The 18768-nt window shown below is 36.6% G+C and overlaps 1 protein-coding gene across 9 annotated transcripts in view; it reads left to right on the plus strand.

Moving 5' to 3' along the window:
- CSPP1 (centrosome and spindle pole associated protein 1) overlaps positions 1-18768 on the plus strand; it is a 99127-nt gene that overhangs the window by 59909 nt on the left and 20450 nt on the right. For all 9 annotated transcript variants that reach the window (XR_006788168.1, XM_045861132.1, XM_045861131.1 and 6 more), the window contains 7 exons: positions 2078-2230; positions 5418-5530; positions 9103-9252; positions 9661-9807; positions 12315-12419; positions 14177-14243; positions 14830-14947. Coding sequence is in view for 8 of the 9 variants with exons in the window: in XM_045861132.1 (XP_045717088.1) it covers positions 2078-2230; positions 5418-5530; positions 9103-9252; positions 9661-9807; positions 12315-12419; positions 14177-14243; positions 14830-14947 (853 nt within the window). In the remaining variant the exon portion in view is untranslated. The remainder of the gene's footprint in view (positions 1-2077; positions 2231-5417; positions 5531-9102; positions 9253-9660; positions 9808-12314; positions 12420-14176; positions 14244-14829; positions 14948-18768) is intronic.

Consider the following 18768-nt stretch of genomic DNA (forward strand, 5'->3'; position numbering starts at 1 on the left):
GGATGATCTTAATATCCTTTTCTTTGTCTCTGACCACTTTTAAAATTCTTCTTCAGTTCCAACCTGTCTTCTGAATCTCTGCACCTGAAGCTTGGTGGATTATGCACACCGAGCTTGCAAAACCAAACTTCACTTGTAAGTCCAGCTCATCATTGCCTTTTTCTGTAAATGCATCATAATTCTGATCATTCAAACTAAAAACTACAGAGTTCTTTTGATTCCTTATGACCAGTCAGTTAATAAGACTAATGTATAGGTTCTGCCTCTTCAGTGTTCCTTGAATTCTCTTCATTTTTGTCCATGCTACCACCACAACTGAGATTTATGTCTTACTTGGGCTTTTGCCATTTCCTCATTACTTCTTCATTCTTCCTCCTCTGTTTTCTATAACTGAGCTATATGTATCAAAAATATACCCAATTTGATCATTCCATACTCAGAATCATTGAGGATTCTGGAATCTGACTGGCTGAGTTCACATTCTTGTTCTGCCCTTTACTGGCTTTGTGGTCTTTGAGCAAATTAATTGAATTTAATTTTCTCATCTATAATACTTAGGTGAAAGTAATAGTACCATATCATATAGGTTGTATAGAATATAAAAATACTGAATATTAAGTGATAGCTGCTATTATTACTAGTACTACCATAACTAACAAAACTGTCTTCACTACCAGAACAGAACAGAATTGAGAATCATCAGCTTATGTTTCAGAATATTCCAGAATCGGCACCCAGCCTGTATTTTCCTACTTTATTTCTCATTCCTTTATTCTTTTTGTGCTCTTGTCAAGCTGGACTACATTAATGTTGCTAAGACACTTTTCATGTTGACCCCCTTGGAACTGTTTCTCACACTGCCCATTTCTTTTTTAAGCTTTCCCACCCACCTTTATCTGTGAAGCTCTATGTCCATCCTGTCCTAAATGTTGCAATAGGATATGAGTGTCCCTGATTCTGAACTCCCATTCTCATTGGTAACATTCCCTTGTTATTTACCATGTTCTCTCTCGTGTCCTAATTATAATTCATGTTTATAACACGTTCTGGAACATAACAGGCTTCCTGCTGACTACTTTTCATATCCAGGTTTAAGTTTGCTGTCATTGCTGCAATACTGTCCAAATTGTTTATGTTAAAATTTTGAGTTCTTCAGTCATTTGGGTCTGTTTTGAAGATTAACTGGTTGTTTGACCTAGTCCCACATGCTCAGATTTTCACCATGTGTATGTGCTATCTGTTGCTATGTAACATTGGCCCAACATGTACTGTTCTAAAATAACATTTATTATCTTGCAGTTCTGTGAGTCAGTACTTTGTGTGTGGTTTAGCTGGATGGCTCTGTGTCAGGGATTCTCACGGGGTTGCAGTCCAACATGTCACGGTGTGGGTTGAAGTCATCTGAAGGCTTGACTGCATCTGCGGAGTCCATTTCCAGTCTGGCTCCCTTAAAGGGCTCCCAAAGCCTCAGTTTCTGTCGCGTGGGCCTCTCCCTTGGGCTCCTTCAATGTCCCTGTGATGCAGTAACTGGCTTTCCTCCGAGTGAGTGATGCAGATCAGACAAGGTGGAGACCACAACGTCTTTTGTGAAGTAGCTTCAGAAGTGATATACCATCGTTCTGCAGATGATAGCCCACACTCAGGGGAAGGGAACTGAGCTCCATCTTTAAAGGGAGTATTGTCAAAGAATTTGCTGATATGTTTTGAAACTGCACACAATTATGGTTTCTCACTAGGAATGCTAATGATTTTGGGTAAATTTCACTCTGACTTGCTTTGAGTTGTTGCTGTATTTCATATATTAAAGAAACTCCAGGTTTTGAGCAGATAAATGTGATTTTTATGGGTTGCCATATGTTCTTAAGTTTTCTACTTATTTTGAGTTTATAAGGTTTTTTAAAAAATTTTCTATGTTTTGGTAATTTTGGTTCTGTTTTCAGGGCACCAAGATATCATTGAATTATTCCAGCTCTGTCCTGTTGTTTTCTCCCAGATTTCCTACTTTGAGAAAATGTATTAAGCATACAAATTATAGAAATGTATTTATTGAAATAAATGGCTTATTTTTCCCTCTCAGCTGATTTGAATAGGATGCACAGACAAAATATAGATGCCTACCATAACCCAGATGCAAGACCACATGAAGATAAAAGGGCTGTTGTATCACTAGAACAAAATTTAGCCACTGCAAATGCTGAGAACCTAGAAGATTCTGCAAATAAAAACTCAGGTGTTTAATCACATTCTATTTTTTCTTTACATTTCTAAAGTTCAGTAACATTTCTGTTCTCTGATAGAGTGTTATTATATTTTGAGAATATGATTACTCTGAGTCAGGAAGTATAACATGTTATTTGTGCTTTTTGTTACCTTTTCTTCATAGGTATTTTGAAAAAAGTGAGTAGGGAAACGTAGTTTGTTTCTTAATTAATGTCGTTTCTTCTCAGCTTTGTAATTTGCTTACATATATTTTAGCTGTGGCTTATGTTTTTGTTTTGCTAATAGGAGGACATTGCTTAAAATGAAATAGCCTTTTCACACATGCACTTGGCTTCTCATACCCATAACTGTTTGATTGAATTGGTGAGAACTATCAGATGTGGTATGATGAATTATACAATGAAATAATTTTTTTCCTTGTTTGTAATAATCATTTGCTCTCCCTTATAAAACTACAATGTACACAGAACTGAATAATTACATATTTAATTTGATACCTGGTCACATCCTCCTTTTTTAAGCAAATATCTTTGGTTTGCTATTAAGCAAATACCCTTCAAGTTCTGTAATACCCTGAAAGTTCTGTAAATTGAAAATTACTCATCAGCTTTCTTTATGACTTGCCAGGAAAAATTGTCATCATTTTTCTTTGTCAAGGGTATATGGAAATATGTTACATATCTAAAAATCAAAGGAAGTTGATGCTATAAAAGTAGCCATTTATTTGCTATAAATTCTGCTTTTGTATTTTCAAAAAAGTACAAAAGTTTTTATTTTAGAGTAGAAAGAATTTTACATTAGAAAGTTTTTATTTTAGAGTAGAAAAAATTTTCATTAGGAAGTCCTTCTAAAATATCCCGGACTTTAACTTTTTTTAATTTTTAACCCATATGACTGATTAGCCAGACAGGCAGATTAAATGGGAAGCTGTGATTAGAATCACTAGCCTTGCCTCTTTCAAGCCTTAATGGTAGCGCTACTCTGTGCAGCCTTCCAGAACGCTCGGCAGATGGAGTGTTTGTCGTTTCCATGGCAGCCTGTACCACTGTTTGATTCCTAATTACCAGAAATGCTTTCGTACTCTGATCCACAATAGATTTTACCCAGCAGATCCACTTTTGATTTGGAGAGCGCTAGAAATTGGAACTTTTGATTTCGATGAAATTATTCATTTGGCTGTCACTGTGGGTCTGTAATAATTCATTGTGCAATAGGAGCACCAAAACTCCTTTTCACATTATTGCTGCTTAGAGAATTTTGGCTTCTTTCTGATTATCATTATTTTTCTCTTCATTTACCTTTTCTTCTAGTAGTCTGAATTGACATCTCTGTGCTTCAGATGCTATTCTCTGCCCTTTTCTCCCACACCCTGTATTGTTTGTAGTTCTGTCTCAGTCTAGGACTTTTCTCTGTTAGTAATAAGCATTTAGCTCCGCTTGCCAGCAAATCCTGGAAAAATATACAGTTTCCACAACCCCTTCCTGAGAGAGAGCTCAAGCATGATGATTGCATGTGCTCAGATTTGTTGTCTATAGCCTTTCTGCATGCTGCCAGGATTCCCCTCTTTTTTTGTGAGTTGAAATTTCCTAAATTAATTTTTATTCCCTAGTAGCCTAAAATAGACTTTCTGAGTGTAAGAAGCTAAGTCATCTAATTTGTTGCTATGCATTCATATATATGTGTATGTATACATATATGTGTATTATGTGTGTGTTTATACACATATGTACATTCAATATTTTAAAGGTCTTAGGGAACTTGAATATATCTGAAAATTGAATATTATAATGCATGCTTAAGGTTCATCATCCAGAATGTTTTGTCTTCATTAAGTCTGTTTTGAGGCCCTTCCTAACATTCATTTTTTCCCCTTTTATGGTTCTTGGGTGAAGAACCGTATTTATGAAGTCATAGTAATTTGACTTAAACTTATTTTTTAGCTTATCATGATGCCTATTTATTTTGTGTAGAACAAATGTTTCCCTCTGGTTTTATTTTTATACTTTATTTATTTTATTTTGTCTTTTCCTATCTTTAATATTTCTTCTCTAATTGCTGCAAAGGCTTAGAATTTGAGTAATCATTAAAGTGAAACATCCCATTCTATTTTGCTTTGCCAATCAGCTTTTCCACCATAGCATAAGATTATAAAGTATTTATAAGTATTGATTTGGCTTTCTGCTGATCTATTTGAATAAGCATTAATAAATTTATTTATGTGTTTACTTATTTAGTAGTGTTTTCTTAAAGTAAGTACATTTTTAAAATTTAATCTTTCTTGGATTTTATCCCATTACCATTTAGTCCCTTTATAGGGGGTTGAAGGGGACCATTAATAAATTTAAATATGGAGGCAAAGAGACCTGCGTGGCAGCTCAACTCGCAAACAGTCAGCCTACACAAACCACATAAGTGAGAGAAATAAATGCTTTAGATTTATGGTATAAAGAATGAGTCAGTAAATGAAAAATAATACAAAAAGTTATATGAGGCTTAAATTTAAATACCATTTATTTCTTTCTGCATTCACAGAGACCTTTGGGGTATAATTATTTTTTAACTTTTATGAAATAATATTTTTCCTTTCTCAGAATGTGTAATACTACTTATAGATAACATTTTATTATTCATGTTTGTATCCCATTAATTTGATAGAATTAAAAAATATTGAAATCACGAGGAGTCATTTTAATTTTTAGAATGTTTTTAGACCTTACTTTCTTATTTATTGTTTTAACCATGGATGGGAAGACTTTTGGACTTACTGATTCTTTAGACAATTTAGATATTTTTATATATATATACATAATATGTTTTAGTATATAATTAAGCAGTATTCTTAAGAAAAAGATATTTATACCTATAAGAACTTAAATGTTTATTTTTCTTCTCATAAGTTTTACTTTAAAGCCTTTGCTGTAATCAGAGGTATTTAGCTTTTAAGTTTTCTTGGTGTCCTTCAGGTACAGATATATTATGATTCTTCAACTCTTTATTTTAGTTTCAATTTTTTTTCTTTCATTGCTTTTTATTACTTCAGATTACAATCTCAGTTTTCCTTTTCTGATTGTAACCTCTGGACTTCCATATTTAGCACATTTTTTTCAAAATATGAATTTAGTAGCTAACTATTTTTTAATATTTACATTTTCTAAGCATTGGCTAATGATATGTTTTTGCAAAATTTCTCTTTCAAGGTCATATACAAACACAGAGCTCTCCTTTTGCTCGAGGAAATGTATTTGGTGAGCCTCCAACTGAACTTCAGATTAGACAGCAAGAATTATACAAGAATTTTCTTCGGTTTCAGGTGAAATGTTTACTTGATCATAGTTGAAAAATTTCATAAGAGTTTTAATAAACTAAACTTGCTGCAATTTTATCCACAGGGTAAAGAATAAATTCTCAAATGCCATGCAGTTATCTACAATGTCTAATTTATATCAGGTATAGGTAGTAATAAAATTATGTCACATATCTGAGAAAAGAATAAGGAGACATGTTAGGTATATCAGTTGACTTAATCTTTTCTAAACTTTTTAAAATTGCTAATTGTTAAAGTGCTGAAATTTCTAAAACTGAAAGACTTAATATTCATCTTTTAGGCATAGTCTTTCTAGATGCTTATATATTAGAAAGTCAATCATTTTTTCCCAAAGGATTTGATATTCTTGACTCAGTAGTATAGTTATAAATAACTAAAAATTTGATGTAATCACATCTACATTTATTTGCTGCATTTATGTATGTAAACAAGTAGCATTTAAAATACTAAAAATGCCCAGAGAAGGCATTTGATCATCACGTGTTTATTAAGCAAAGTTACTGAACTCCTGTACCCTGCCCACCCTCGTGCAGGATACTACAGAGGGCGCCTGCGATGAACGAGAGACCTGCTCACGAGGGACTCAGTTTCCTCTCCCCTCCACTCCCACACTAACTTTCCAGTTTCAGATTACTCCTGTGGACTGCTTAATCTTCCTTTCATATGACTTCACATGTTACTCTTTTTTACTCAAAGACCTGGTAGCAGCTTTCTTTTCCTACAGGAATTTCCATTGTCCTTAGTCTGACGTTTAAGGCTGTCCAGTCTAATCCCAATTTAACTTCCTCTTATAGAGATTCTACTCTAACATGTCATCTTTCTAATCTTAATTTTGTGGATGCTTACATAAGGCAGCTGTCTTAAGGATGACTGATCTGGCATTAGTGCTTAGGAGGTATTGTTGGGAGTTTGAAAAGTTTTGAAGCAGGGGGTGTTTTACTAAGAGTGGTGACAATAGAAATGGAGGGAAAGACCTTTCTGAGGATAGCCAGAATGAATGGAGATATTGAATGTGAGAGAGTGGCACTAAGAGGCCCCAAAGGTGTTAGCCACTGAAGTCAGGCAGCAGCATTTTGAGGGTCATAGAGTGAACCTGTTGAACTTGAAAGACCCCGTGGTGTGGTGCCCATAGTGACAACAACTCAAAATTTAAGTAGCTTCTAAGCAAGTGTCACATGGTCTAGGGTAGAGTTCAGGAAATAAATAAACTAAAATCTTGAAATTGTATAGCTTGTTACTGTTTATAAGATACTTTTATATGTAGTTTCTCATTAAACCTTAAAACCCTCTGAGGAGGGCATTTAATTTTTCGACATGCAACTAAAATACAGGCAAAGAGGTGCATCCATGGTGGCAGAACTAGCAAGTGGGAGGCCAGTGCTGGAACAAAGTCTCCTGACTCAGGATCACATCTGCAGGTGCAGAACTTGTGTCTCTAGGCAATTCTAAGAAGTCTTCCCTTCTGGAGAAATCTACTAGTAATGGGGAAGCTTTGACTCTCTCAGTTTCAGAGTAAGTCCAGCTTTCAGGCCTCCCACCTGTAAACCCTTAGCGGACCCATTGGTGGATTGCCCTCAGATGGTGGTTTACATATTTTTCTTTTAGCAGCCTCTTAACCTTCCCCATTTTTCCCTCAAAGCCTAACACAGAACTGGCTAAGTGGTATTTAGTATAGTGTCAACAAAAAATATCCTCAAACTTAACTGTTAAAAGAGCTGTTATAAAATGTTCAAATCTGTGCACAAAGATGGCAACAGAAGCCTTGGCTCCATGTCTGCACCAAAGATATAAGTTAATGCAGTAGAAGTCTTCATATAGTTGTTTACCAAAATTTTAATTTGGTAAATAACACATGGGAGTTTTCAGATACCATTTTTAATTAGACCTTTAAAAAATACATTTAATAGAATATTTACAGGAGCCTTGAAGCATTTTTGTGCCGTACGTTTTGAAAACCGTTCATCTAGAAGCTGGTTTTCCTCTTTCCGATGAACGACTATGCAGCATTTCTGTTGGAATGACATTTCTATGAATTCACTGGGTGTGTGATCCACTTATGATTGTGATCCTTAATGACCCTGATTATCATTTTACTTCATGGAGTAGGAAGAAATGGGGAACTGATTGTTAAATGTGAGGATTTGTCATATAGTCCATAAATGATGTTTCCTGTAGGAGAAATGATTATGTGCACACTGCTTAGTACTAAATATTAGGATTGTGCTGCATATTCAATAGTATTGTGAGATAGTGTTGAAAAAAGCTCTAGCATGCAAAACCATGGAGCATGTAGGAAGATTCAAGTTCTTATAGCTCAAAAGATTGACAGCACTAGATATAATAGGCTTGAAGCTAGAGGTATTGCAGATAAGAACAGTAAAATAATATGAATAGCCATAATCAATGCATCCTTAAGAGTAACAAATCTATTGGATACCTAGTACACATGCTTCCCTACTTCACACGGGGAGGACGCAGACTCTATCTGAGGATTCCCTTCCTTCAGATCTTGGACTCTGCCTTGGGATATTCCCTGAGTATTCAGCACTGCACGCCATAGGTGGCATTCAAGATGAAATTTAATTATGAGTCCTTGTGGCCAAAATCCTCTTTTACCTTACAGGTTGGCAGTAGATAAGAAAGAAGAAAGGGCATTCCTGCATAAAGAATGATTGAATGCTGAAATATTGATTCTACTGTTGTTTCAGGATACTAATCAAGTCAAGGACCTTTGAGACATCTGTTTATCAGCTGTTATAGAATAATATAATCACGAATTATTTACTAAGTACCTTTTATGCAGGAGGAACTTTTCTGTTTTTTACATACATTTTCTTTACTTTCATTCTTTGAGCAATCCTTTGAGATACAGACATTAATTACTCTTTTTATAAGAGGAGAGAGTTGAACAGGAAACTTTTTTTTTTAAGATTTTATTTTTAGAGAAGGGAAGGGAGGGAGACAAAGAGGGAGAGAAACATCCAAGTATGGTTGCCTCTCGAGAGGCCCTACTGAGGACCTGGCCTACAACTCAGGCACATGCCTTGACTGGGAATCCAGCTGGCAATCCTTTGGTTCACAGGCGGGCACACAATCCACTGAGCCACACCAACGAGGCAAACAGGAAAGTTGTTTTTTTTTTTTTTTAAGATTTTATTTATTTATTTTTAGAGAGGGAAGGGAGGGAGATAGAGAAACATCAACGTGTAGTTGCTGGGGGTCATGGCACGCCTACAATTGTAGGCTAGATGCCTACAATCCAGGCATCTACCCTGACTGGGAATCGAACCTGCGACACTTTGGTTCGCAGCCTGCAGGAAAGTTTCTTAAGGTCACACATTTTTAAAATATTTGGTGGAGCTGGAATTTTACTAATAGCTCTGAAGATTACATCATGTAGCCTCCCTAATAAAGTATAGGAAAATGAAAAATTGAGGAGGTCAATTTAACTTGCATAAAGATGATACAAGTATTGAATTCATAGGCTGCTATGAAAAATTATTGACATTCCAACTTTTCAGTAGTTTACAAAGAAATAACTAGATTTAATTCTTTAGATTGAGGAGAAGAAACAAAGAGAGGAAGCAGAGCGTGAAAGGCTGAGGATTGCAGAAGAAAAAGAAGAAAAACGGCTTGCAGAACAGAGAGCACGGATCCAGCAAGAGTATGAAGAGGAACAGGAAAAGAAAAGGGAGAAAGAGGAGGAGGTGCATTTTTTCCCTACTCTATTTTTCTACTTAGTCTGAAAGTGAAAATTTTTTTCTGACTTGAAAAAATATTTATTACTTACAGAGGAGACCAGTCTTGGTGTACATTTAGAAAATACCAGATCAGTATTCATTCATTGGTTATTATTTTATTAAAGTGAAAGACTAAGTTAAGAAGGTATAAGTGATGACTTTTTAAGCTAAAAAATAGTTTAGGCTGTCTAAAGATGTTAAAGAAGATGCTTTAATATTTTATTGTTAAGCAGACAATTTCTTGATGTGAAGAACACTGTATCATCTATATCTTCAATTGTGCATCGCTATTTCAGACAAATAGGCGGTGCATTTTTGAATGGGCTATAAGAATGTATATATGGAGTGTATATATATTTTCTCTTTATTTTAAAGCAAAGACTAAAAAATGAAGAGCTTATTCGGTTAGCTGAAGAAAGACGAAAAGAAGCAGAAAAAAAGAAGAAAGAAGAAGAAGAAAAACATGAACAACAACTTCAGCACTACTATGAAAGAGAAAATATAATTGGGGAAGAAACAAAGGTCAGTTTCAGACAGAAATGCCCCTTAAACCTGTAGGGTAACCACTTTTGGTGTGAAAGTTGTGTAGTTACTAGCATAAGGCAGAGAGCAGAGGAGGGGCACTTGTCTTTTCTGTTTTACAGTGGCCTCTGGGTGCACGCACTAACTTCCTGTATGAGACGATGTCCCTGGGCTGGGTTGCTATTTTCCCCATGAGTGTAATAGGATTACTTAGCTCTTCTTGAGTTGTTCCCATGGTCTATGGGCCAGCAGCCTCCAGATTGTTCATGACAAGAGTAAGTACAGAAATTGAGAGTGTTTGGAATCTTATGTAGCAATTTGTCACAGTAATTTGGTATCTGTTAAATCTACTAATAACAGGTTGGGCTTGAATTGTATAATGTCTTTTTAAAAATTTTCATTTATCTACTAATGTGTTCTGACTCTGCAAACTTGTCCTCGATGCATTGCATGGATTGGAAATTAAAGAAGAAAAACTGGTGGCTCACCACAGACCGAGTTGAAGTCTGCATCTCCGAAATAGGGGGGTTGAAGTTTGCAGTTAGGGGCATGAATCAAAGTTACTAGACAGGTTTTCTCTCTAGAAAGCTACTTGCTCCTTAGAGGGTTTAGTTTACACCCATACCCACATTTCAAAGCTGTATTTAAAATTCTGTATGCATTAGTATCATGAAGGACTTGTTAAAAATGTATGTTTTTGGATCTCACCTACAAAGTACCTGATTTACTGAGTCTAAGGTCATCCCAAGAATCTGCATTTTTACAAGAATACTGAAGGGTTCAGATGTAATCAGCTTGTGGACCACATTTTTTAAAAAGCCTGCATGTCTTGTAGGTTTAGTCCAGACGTTTTAAAAAATTTAGATTTATACAAACATTGTTTCTTCTAAGCAGACTCACAAAAAGATGACTTTGAAAGAAATTTATAAATAAGATCATTATGTTTTGTTTTATTTTCAGTGTTCTAGGAATGTTAGGCAATAGTCTTCATTCTTAGGATAAAAAGTTGGGTGTATATATTTATTTGTTAAACCTTTTAAAGTATATTACTCAAATGTCATATTACTGCTTTTTAATTAATAAAGTTTAGTTTTAGAGCAGTGTTAGGTCTACAACAAAATTGGGTGGGGAACACAATATTTCATTGCTAATTAGGTTATTTAGAATGAAAGAGACTTGTTAGTTTCCCACAATTGTGTTTCTGCTAATTTCTAATTATGTTTGAGAAGAAAATGCTATTTCTTATAATTTTATGACTGTTAAAGTTTAATTGTGAAGTGCCATGAAGTTTTAAACCAGCTTTGATCTGTTTAATGCATTTTGCCCTTAATTCTGAGATTATCATTGCTAGATGCCATTTTTCCTTATTTATGCTTCTCCAATACATGTTTTTTGTTACTCCTTTAGTTTTTACTTGTCACCATTTTTATTTTTTCAGTTGCCTTGTACATTTATTTAGTTTTTGAATTTGTTTTTAGGACCATAACCTTGTCTTTAAGACACTGCTGGTGGTCATCTAGAAGTTTTTTGAAAAAAGGTCTTTTTTACAATATATATTTATAATTTTATCAAAATCACCAATGAACGTAATATTTGATTTTTTACTGTGCAAAATGAACGGTTTAACATCTGCACATGTACTCTGGTCTAGAGAGGTTTTTTTACCCTGATAATTATTACTGCATTTTGTTGGGAGTTTTTATGTTTTCGGCATTTTGATTTTAATGTGAAGTTGTAAATCGTTAGCTTTATTACACTATAAACTGAAATTCTGTTTTATTTTCATATGGAGACACAGAACCACATTGTGATCTGGAAAATTTCTTCATCCATGATGCTTTTGGTGACAAGGGATTGAGATTTTAGGTGTTGATGTACTGTTGTTTTCCAGAAAAGGGGTTTGTTTATTTCTTGTATTGTGTAATTTCTTTTTATTTATTTATTTATTTATTTTTGGACAGAGGGGAAGGAAGAGTGAAAGAAAGGGAGAGAAACATCAATGTGTGGTTCCCTTTCATATGCTCTCTGACCAGGGACCTGTCCCGAAACCCAGGCATATGTCCTGACTGGAATTGAACCAGCAACCTTTTGATTCACAGGCTGGTGCTCAGTCCATTGAGCCACACCAGCCAGGGCTGTGCTGTTTCTTTTTGTTAGGGTGATTTTTTTACTTTGGCTGTACCTTTCTTTTCGTTACTTTCCTATACTCAGTATGCTGTTGCTTTACTTAAGTTTGTTGAGTTATTTTTTCCTGATCTGAGAGTAATATTTTAATAAGGATATCTAAATCCATTTATGTTTATCATAACTGATATATTTGATCTTATATAACTGTTTTTCTGACTTTTTTGGTAAAAAGGATTAAATAAAATCAAGAACATTCTGAACTTATATGATCAAGTATTAAGGGTGTGTGTATATGCACACTCACACATAGTATGTGTACATGTGTGTGCACATGTGATTACTGGTATGTGTGTGCATATGTATGCATTTCTTTTTTTCAGCGCTTGAGACAGCCTTCTCCTGTGGTTCCTGCTCTTCAGAACAAAATTGCAAGCAAAGTCCAAAGACCTCCTTCAGTTGACAGCATTATAAATTCATATATTCAAGTATGTACTTTTTCTTATGATTTGTTAATCTTATGATTTGTTAATCTTAGCTAAGTTATTTTTGGTTGAGGGAATTGAATGAGATTTTCTTGTTCATGATATTTAGCTAGGTAAAATTTTTTCAGATCTGAAATATAGATAACATCTACATTAACTTGTCTGCTGCTTTGGTTGTAACTGATAGGTCTTGGTGCCTTAAAGTTTAAATTTGTTAACAAATCATAATTTAGCACATTTTTTTTCGTCAAGGCCTCCAAGGTCTTTTCTTCAGTAATGTATCTTTTAACTTGTAATGAAGTCTGTTCATGCTAATGAAGTCCCTTATGTAGTCAAAAGGAAGCTGGGAAAATGTTTTGGAAGGGTTGATCCTGGAGTTGACTCTTGAAGAATGCATAGGACTTTGCCATAAAGAGGAGGATGAGGGACTTTCAGCACATGAAAATCAAGGAAGGAAGTGTAAGCCAGGTGGCTCATGTGGAGAATACAACATGGTGTGATCTGGGTCTGGTAGTACCTGGGCAAGGTGGTGGGGGACGTGGACAGAACAGATGCAGGGTGTAGTATGGAGTGGAGAGGTTTGATTATTCCAGACGAGTGGCTGCCAGATTAATTACCAGAACAGACAAGCATTAGAAGAACACCTTCCTGAATCCCACCCTCTGAGATTCTGATTTAGTAGGTCTGTGGTAGACAATGTCTGGGAATTCATTATAACATTTAAATAGGAGAAGAACATGGCCAGACTTGTGTTGCATAATGTTCTCTCAGGCAGTGGTGTGGAGATATATGTTGGAGGCCAGGATGCTTTTGCAGAAATCCTGATGTGAGACTTTGCTTGTCTAAACAAAGGCAGTGACAATAAGAACTGAGAATGGGTGACAGTGTTAAGATGCATTCAAGAGACAGATAGTGGTACTGACTGTGGTGGGTAGGAGTCAGTCATAGCCGTCAAGTTTCTGGTGAGGTTAAAGACTAGCTGGTTGAAAATAGAGGTCTGGCCTGGATTTGTAGTTGTGGAAATTGTGAACGTTGTTGCTTGTCAAGTGAATATCCATGTCAAGTTGACTGTCCAGGATGAGTTCAGAGGCTGTAAAGAGGGCTGAAGATGTAAAACTAGGGAATTGCCAACATTTGAGAAGCAGAGGAAGGAGACAGACAGAAAGGTGGCAGTGAGCGGCAGTGATGTGCATTCTACTGGCCAAGTAAAATAGCAGCTTAAAGTGCCCATTGAGTGCGTCACTTGTGATCACTTGGTGATTTTGGAGAGAACAGGATTAGTGGAGAACAGGGTAGTGTGGTGCAGACAAAGGTAGTAGCTGGGTGGTGAAAAGTGGGTGAGAATAAGGATGTAGACAACATACGTACTGCATTTCTCACCTTTAAAGCTGCAAGTTTCTGAAGGGAAGGAGGGGATGGACAAGAGATAGTGATGAAAGGTGAGATGAGAATTTTTTTAAAGAAGGGAGAGATTTTTAAGCATAGTTGAGATTAAGGAGAGAGGAAAAGGAGAAAAGGGACCAATTTATGGAGTCAGTCACCAGCTACAGGGTGCAGGTTAAGGGGTTATTCTGAATGGGACAAGGACTTCCCATTTCCTTCCCATTGTGGTGGGAAGGAAAAATGGATATAGATAAGTTTATAGGTAGGATAGTGGGGAGGGTTTTTTTTTCCACATATAGATACTTCAAAAAAAGTGTACTTTTTGAGTCCTGAGTAGGGATGACATCCTGAGTGCATCTGTCATGATTGTTAAACAGGAACATTCTGTGTCCCGGGCTCAGTCTCCGCCGGTACCTGCCAGGAAAAATCAGCTCCGTGCAGAAGGTAGAGTTCACTGTTAAACCTATAATCTAGGACATTTTTTAGCTCTTTATTTTCAAATAATTATAGGCTCAGAACATTGCAAAACAATATAGAGCTAGACAGGTCCTGGGTATCCTTTGCGTTTCTCCCGGTGGTAACATCTTGCCTAGTACAGGGTCACCACCAGGAAATGGATGCTGCAGCACTCCATAGGCATCCTCCAGGCTTCCCCAGTGTCACCTGCATTGTTCTGTGTTGTGTGTGTGTGTAGTTCTCTGCATTCTTACTGCGTGGATTTGTGTGACCACCACAGAGCCAAGGCACAGAGCTGTTCCACCACTGCAGAGGGACCCCCTGTGTGGCTCCTTACAGTGGCATTCTCCCCCAGCCCCCTAATGTTTCTTAACTGTAGAAAGTCCTGTGTTATCAGAAATGTGTTTGTGGGTCTTAATGGTATTTATAAATGTGATCTGTATATGGAAAACATTAAAGATAATCATAAAAATGTCTCAGCATTTTAGCTTTATGATGTCAGTCCATGTTTTGATGCTTAATCTTCTGTTCTTATACCTGTCTTATTTTTTTGCTTATCTATGGGAATTTTCAGAGGAGAAAAAAAATGTAATTATGGAATTATCGGAAATGAGAAAACAGCTTCGTAGTGAAGAGCGGCGTCTACAGGGGCGGTTGCGACACTTGGACAGTGATGATGAAATTCATATAAAGTGAGTTTTGAGCTACCGTTTTTATTTGTTCCTGAATGTTTGTGTTCAGGACGAGGAGTTGGTGTGAATCAGAACCAATCCAGTAATTCTAGTTTTAGACCAGGATTAATTAATCTTTATGGTAAAGCCCTCTTGATTAGATAGAACAGATAGTTTGCATGCTTGACAATGTTTTTAACAGATTGTTAGTGAAGTTTTAATGACTGAAATAGTCTTTTCTCCCAAGAGAAATCTAGCTAAATAATTATACAAGTTTTCTAGTGCAGAGGGATTCAGTGCAACTAATACAAAAATAGTGTGTGACTTTTGAGTCTGTTTATTGTTTGTAGCATATTATATGGTGGGTAGGTTTTCTCCTCTGCCTTTTTTGGCAAAGTCATTTTGTCAAAGTCAAAAGTCATTTTGACTTTTACTTAAAGTCATTTTAAAATAAATATGCTTTTGATTAACTTTCCTCAACTTTAGGTAAAGTTGTCTTCATAAATTTTTTATCCACAGTTGTTGAGTTTATTCACTGTTGAGATAGGGGCTTTTTAATGAATATGTATTTAACCTAATATTAGATATTTACATTGAGCATTGTAACTGTCCTTTTGTACTGCCAATACTACACAGGGTCCAGCATAAATCCCCTTTTTTATTACAAAATCTTTGATTACAAAATTATAAGCATGTAATTTTAGAACATAACAGTATCACACTCAAGCCCCATATGGCATTTTAGGTGAAATGTTCAAATTGCTGTCCATCTCATGTGAGACATTCACGTACCCTACCAACCACACTCAATGGCGTTACTTCTGCCAGAGCCTGTATTTATGGTGGTGGTATTGACAGAGGAGTTGGGAAGAGAAGGAAGAAAGCAAAGGAAGAATGAAGTAGCATTTCTTGAAGGAGAACTAGAAATACTACCCCTAACCATGAACTGTTAATAGGGTTAGATTTGTGAAAAATCAGTATTGGGAGCAGCCATTCTTTAAGCCCAGACAGAGCTTATGTTGAATTGTCTGCTGCAGAAACTAGTGCATGAAAAATAATTGACTAATTGGGACTTTGTGTACCCTAGGCGGATGAATGTTGAAGGTGCTTTGTAATCTAACGTAAGTGTTGAGGAAGCCTAGGATGGGAGGGGGAGTGGAAACAGGACTAGAAGCAGACACAGACTAGACATTACAGAAACAGTCTGCTTCCCTCCCTTTCTTAGTCTTCTGCAGAATCAGGCAGAAATTTGGTCTTTGTGAGGAAAATGATAGAGGAATGGAAAATGTCAGAGTTGGAATTACTGCAATAACATTATGAGGGCTATTTTTACATTTTCCTTTAACAGTGTATTTTTTCTGAAATACTTATTTTCCAGCAGAGTAACTGACAGACAACCAACTATTTCTGAACATTTTTGCCAAAAGGACTCAGAAATTCTCTAAGGCAGTGTTCTTCAAATTGTGGTTGTACTCTTCTAGTAGATTGTAAAATCAATGTAGTGGGTAACATACAGGGTTTTTTCTTAAACAGTCTATTTTGGCATAATTTTAGATTATAGAAAACTTGCAGACAGTACAGCGAGTTCCCATGTACCCCTCACCCAGCTTGCCGTGTGACTAAATGTTTCTCAAGGCACCCGAGTACATCTGCATTATTGCACAACTGAGAAAGTGGCATTGGAATGTTACTGCTAACTGGATTTCATACTTTTTGGATTTCTTCAGTTTTTCTGTAATGTCCTCTTTCTGTCCCAGGATCCAGTCAAGCCAGGGACCACACTGCATGCACTTGTCGTGTCTCCTAGTGTCCCGTGCTCTGGGGCAGTTTCTCAGTCTCTCCCTGGTTTTCATGACTGTGACCGTCTAGAGCAGGGCCAGCCAGGTGTTTTGTAGAATGGCTGCCCATCTGGGTTTCTCTGGCATTATCATAATCAGTCTGGGGTTAAGGGTTTTGGGAAAGAATAGCACAGCGTGCCCCCTCATCACAGCATATCAGGGGTACATGGCATCCCCGTGACATCCCTGGGATGGGAACCCTCCTTGTTTGGTTACGGTAGTATTTGCCAGGTTCTCTGCCTCAGTTACTGTCCTGTGCACATGCGTCACTAGGAGTGGGGTGGGGTGGGACTAAGCTCTATCTCATGGAGGTGATGTTATATACCTAATGCAATTTTTTAGAATTCTGTAAGAAAGATTGATTTCTTCTTCCCCCTTTATTGATTTATGCAGTCATTTATATCACTGTTCTCTCATGTGTATCTATTTTGTACTTGGGGTTATAATCCAGTACTAGACTATTTATGTTGTCTCTCAGAGAGTTGCAGCGTTGGCCCAATATTGGGAGCTCTTTCAAGGCTGGCTCCTGTGTCCCTTTGACATGTCCCCATCCTTTTTTTTTTTTTGAACACTTCCTTACTTTCTGGTTCTACAAGATCATTGAGGATCGCCTTGTATTGCCCCTGCCCCAGCCCAAGAAGCAACATTCCTCTGAAGGGCCCTGGTTCCTCTTGGGGATTGGTATTTAGAAACGAAGCTCTGCATGCTGGTTGTTGATACTGTCATTGCTTCTAGGCCTTGGACAGAGCAGGATAATACATATATGTATACTCAGTCATAAACATATCTATCATTGTTCCTGTGTCTACCAGTTTGTATATAATTTACTTAATTTTATTTTTATCCTCACCCAAGGACATGCTTATTGATTTTAGAGAGAGGGATGGGAGGAAGAGAGGGAGGGAAACATCCACGTGAGAGAGGAACACCTCTCCCTTACATGCCCCGAGTGGGGACCAAACTTGCAACCTAAGCACGTGCCCTGACCAGGAACTGAGCCCATGACGATTTGGTTTACGGGATGGTGCTCTAGCCCACTGAGCCACACCAGCCAGGGCTATAATTTATGTTCATGCTGTCTTGGACTCTAATCTCATATGTGGTAGGATTTTAATGTGGCATGTTAACCTGCTTAATTATGCTTTGCTTAGATTGTTGTTGGCATTCTCCAAGCATGTTCTGGCTAAGTAAAGTTTACATAGGAGATTTCAAGATACAGCCTGGCTAGATAATGAAATGTTAAGCTGAGGTGGCAATTTTCAATGAATAATTTGTCCATAGTAGGCCAACTACTACTTAGTAACTGAGAGATCAGTATGTTTTTTTAATATTTACTTTTATGTTATTATTAATGCCTTAATTCTTGCTGCTTCTATAGTCTAAGCAAGCATATTTAATTCAGTCAGTGGATGGTTGATATTTTATTTTCATTCGGAAATTGAAGACCGTGCTTTCTTGTTGCAAACCAGTGTGGAACTTAAATGAAAGAGAAACTAGGTAGCTTTTCAGGTTTCTCATTTGCAAACCACACACGGTGACTTCTACCCCCTGAGGTTCTAGTGAAGAATAAATAAATGTGCATATTTGAAAATGCCTTGGAAATTCTACATGTTAAGTTAGATATGTTAGAATTACAGTCACTTTGTAAGAATTGGTTAAATACATTTATTTGGTATAATTTTAATTATGTATCATAATCAGAGACACCTCACGGTTGGCTCTTTATTCCAATTTTGTAATAGTTTCACATAAAGAAACTTATTAAATTCACCACACTATTGAGCTTCTACTGTGGACTAGACACAAAACAAACACAAGCTCACTCACATGCACAGATCTAATAACTTAATTCCTAATGTAGCAGCCTATTTAACTGTTGGCGTTAGTGAAAGTAGGTAGGACTTCTGTATTTAATGGCCTTCTTGTGCTCGTTTTACATTTTAATGAGCCTCCGCTACAGTTCCTATGACCCTAGGTAGTTCACTGTTAGAGGTCTGGGACAGC

The sequence above is a fragment of the Phyllostomus hastatus genome, unplaced genomic scaffold (genome assembly GCF_019186645.2).
Source record: "Phyllostomus hastatus isolate PE091 unplaced genomic scaffold, TTU_PhHast_1.1 phas_scaffold_21, whole genome shotgun sequence".
Taxonomy (NCBI): domain Eukaryota; kingdom Metazoa; phylum Chordata; class Mammalia; order Chiroptera; family Phyllostomidae; genus Phyllostomus; species Phyllostomus hastatus.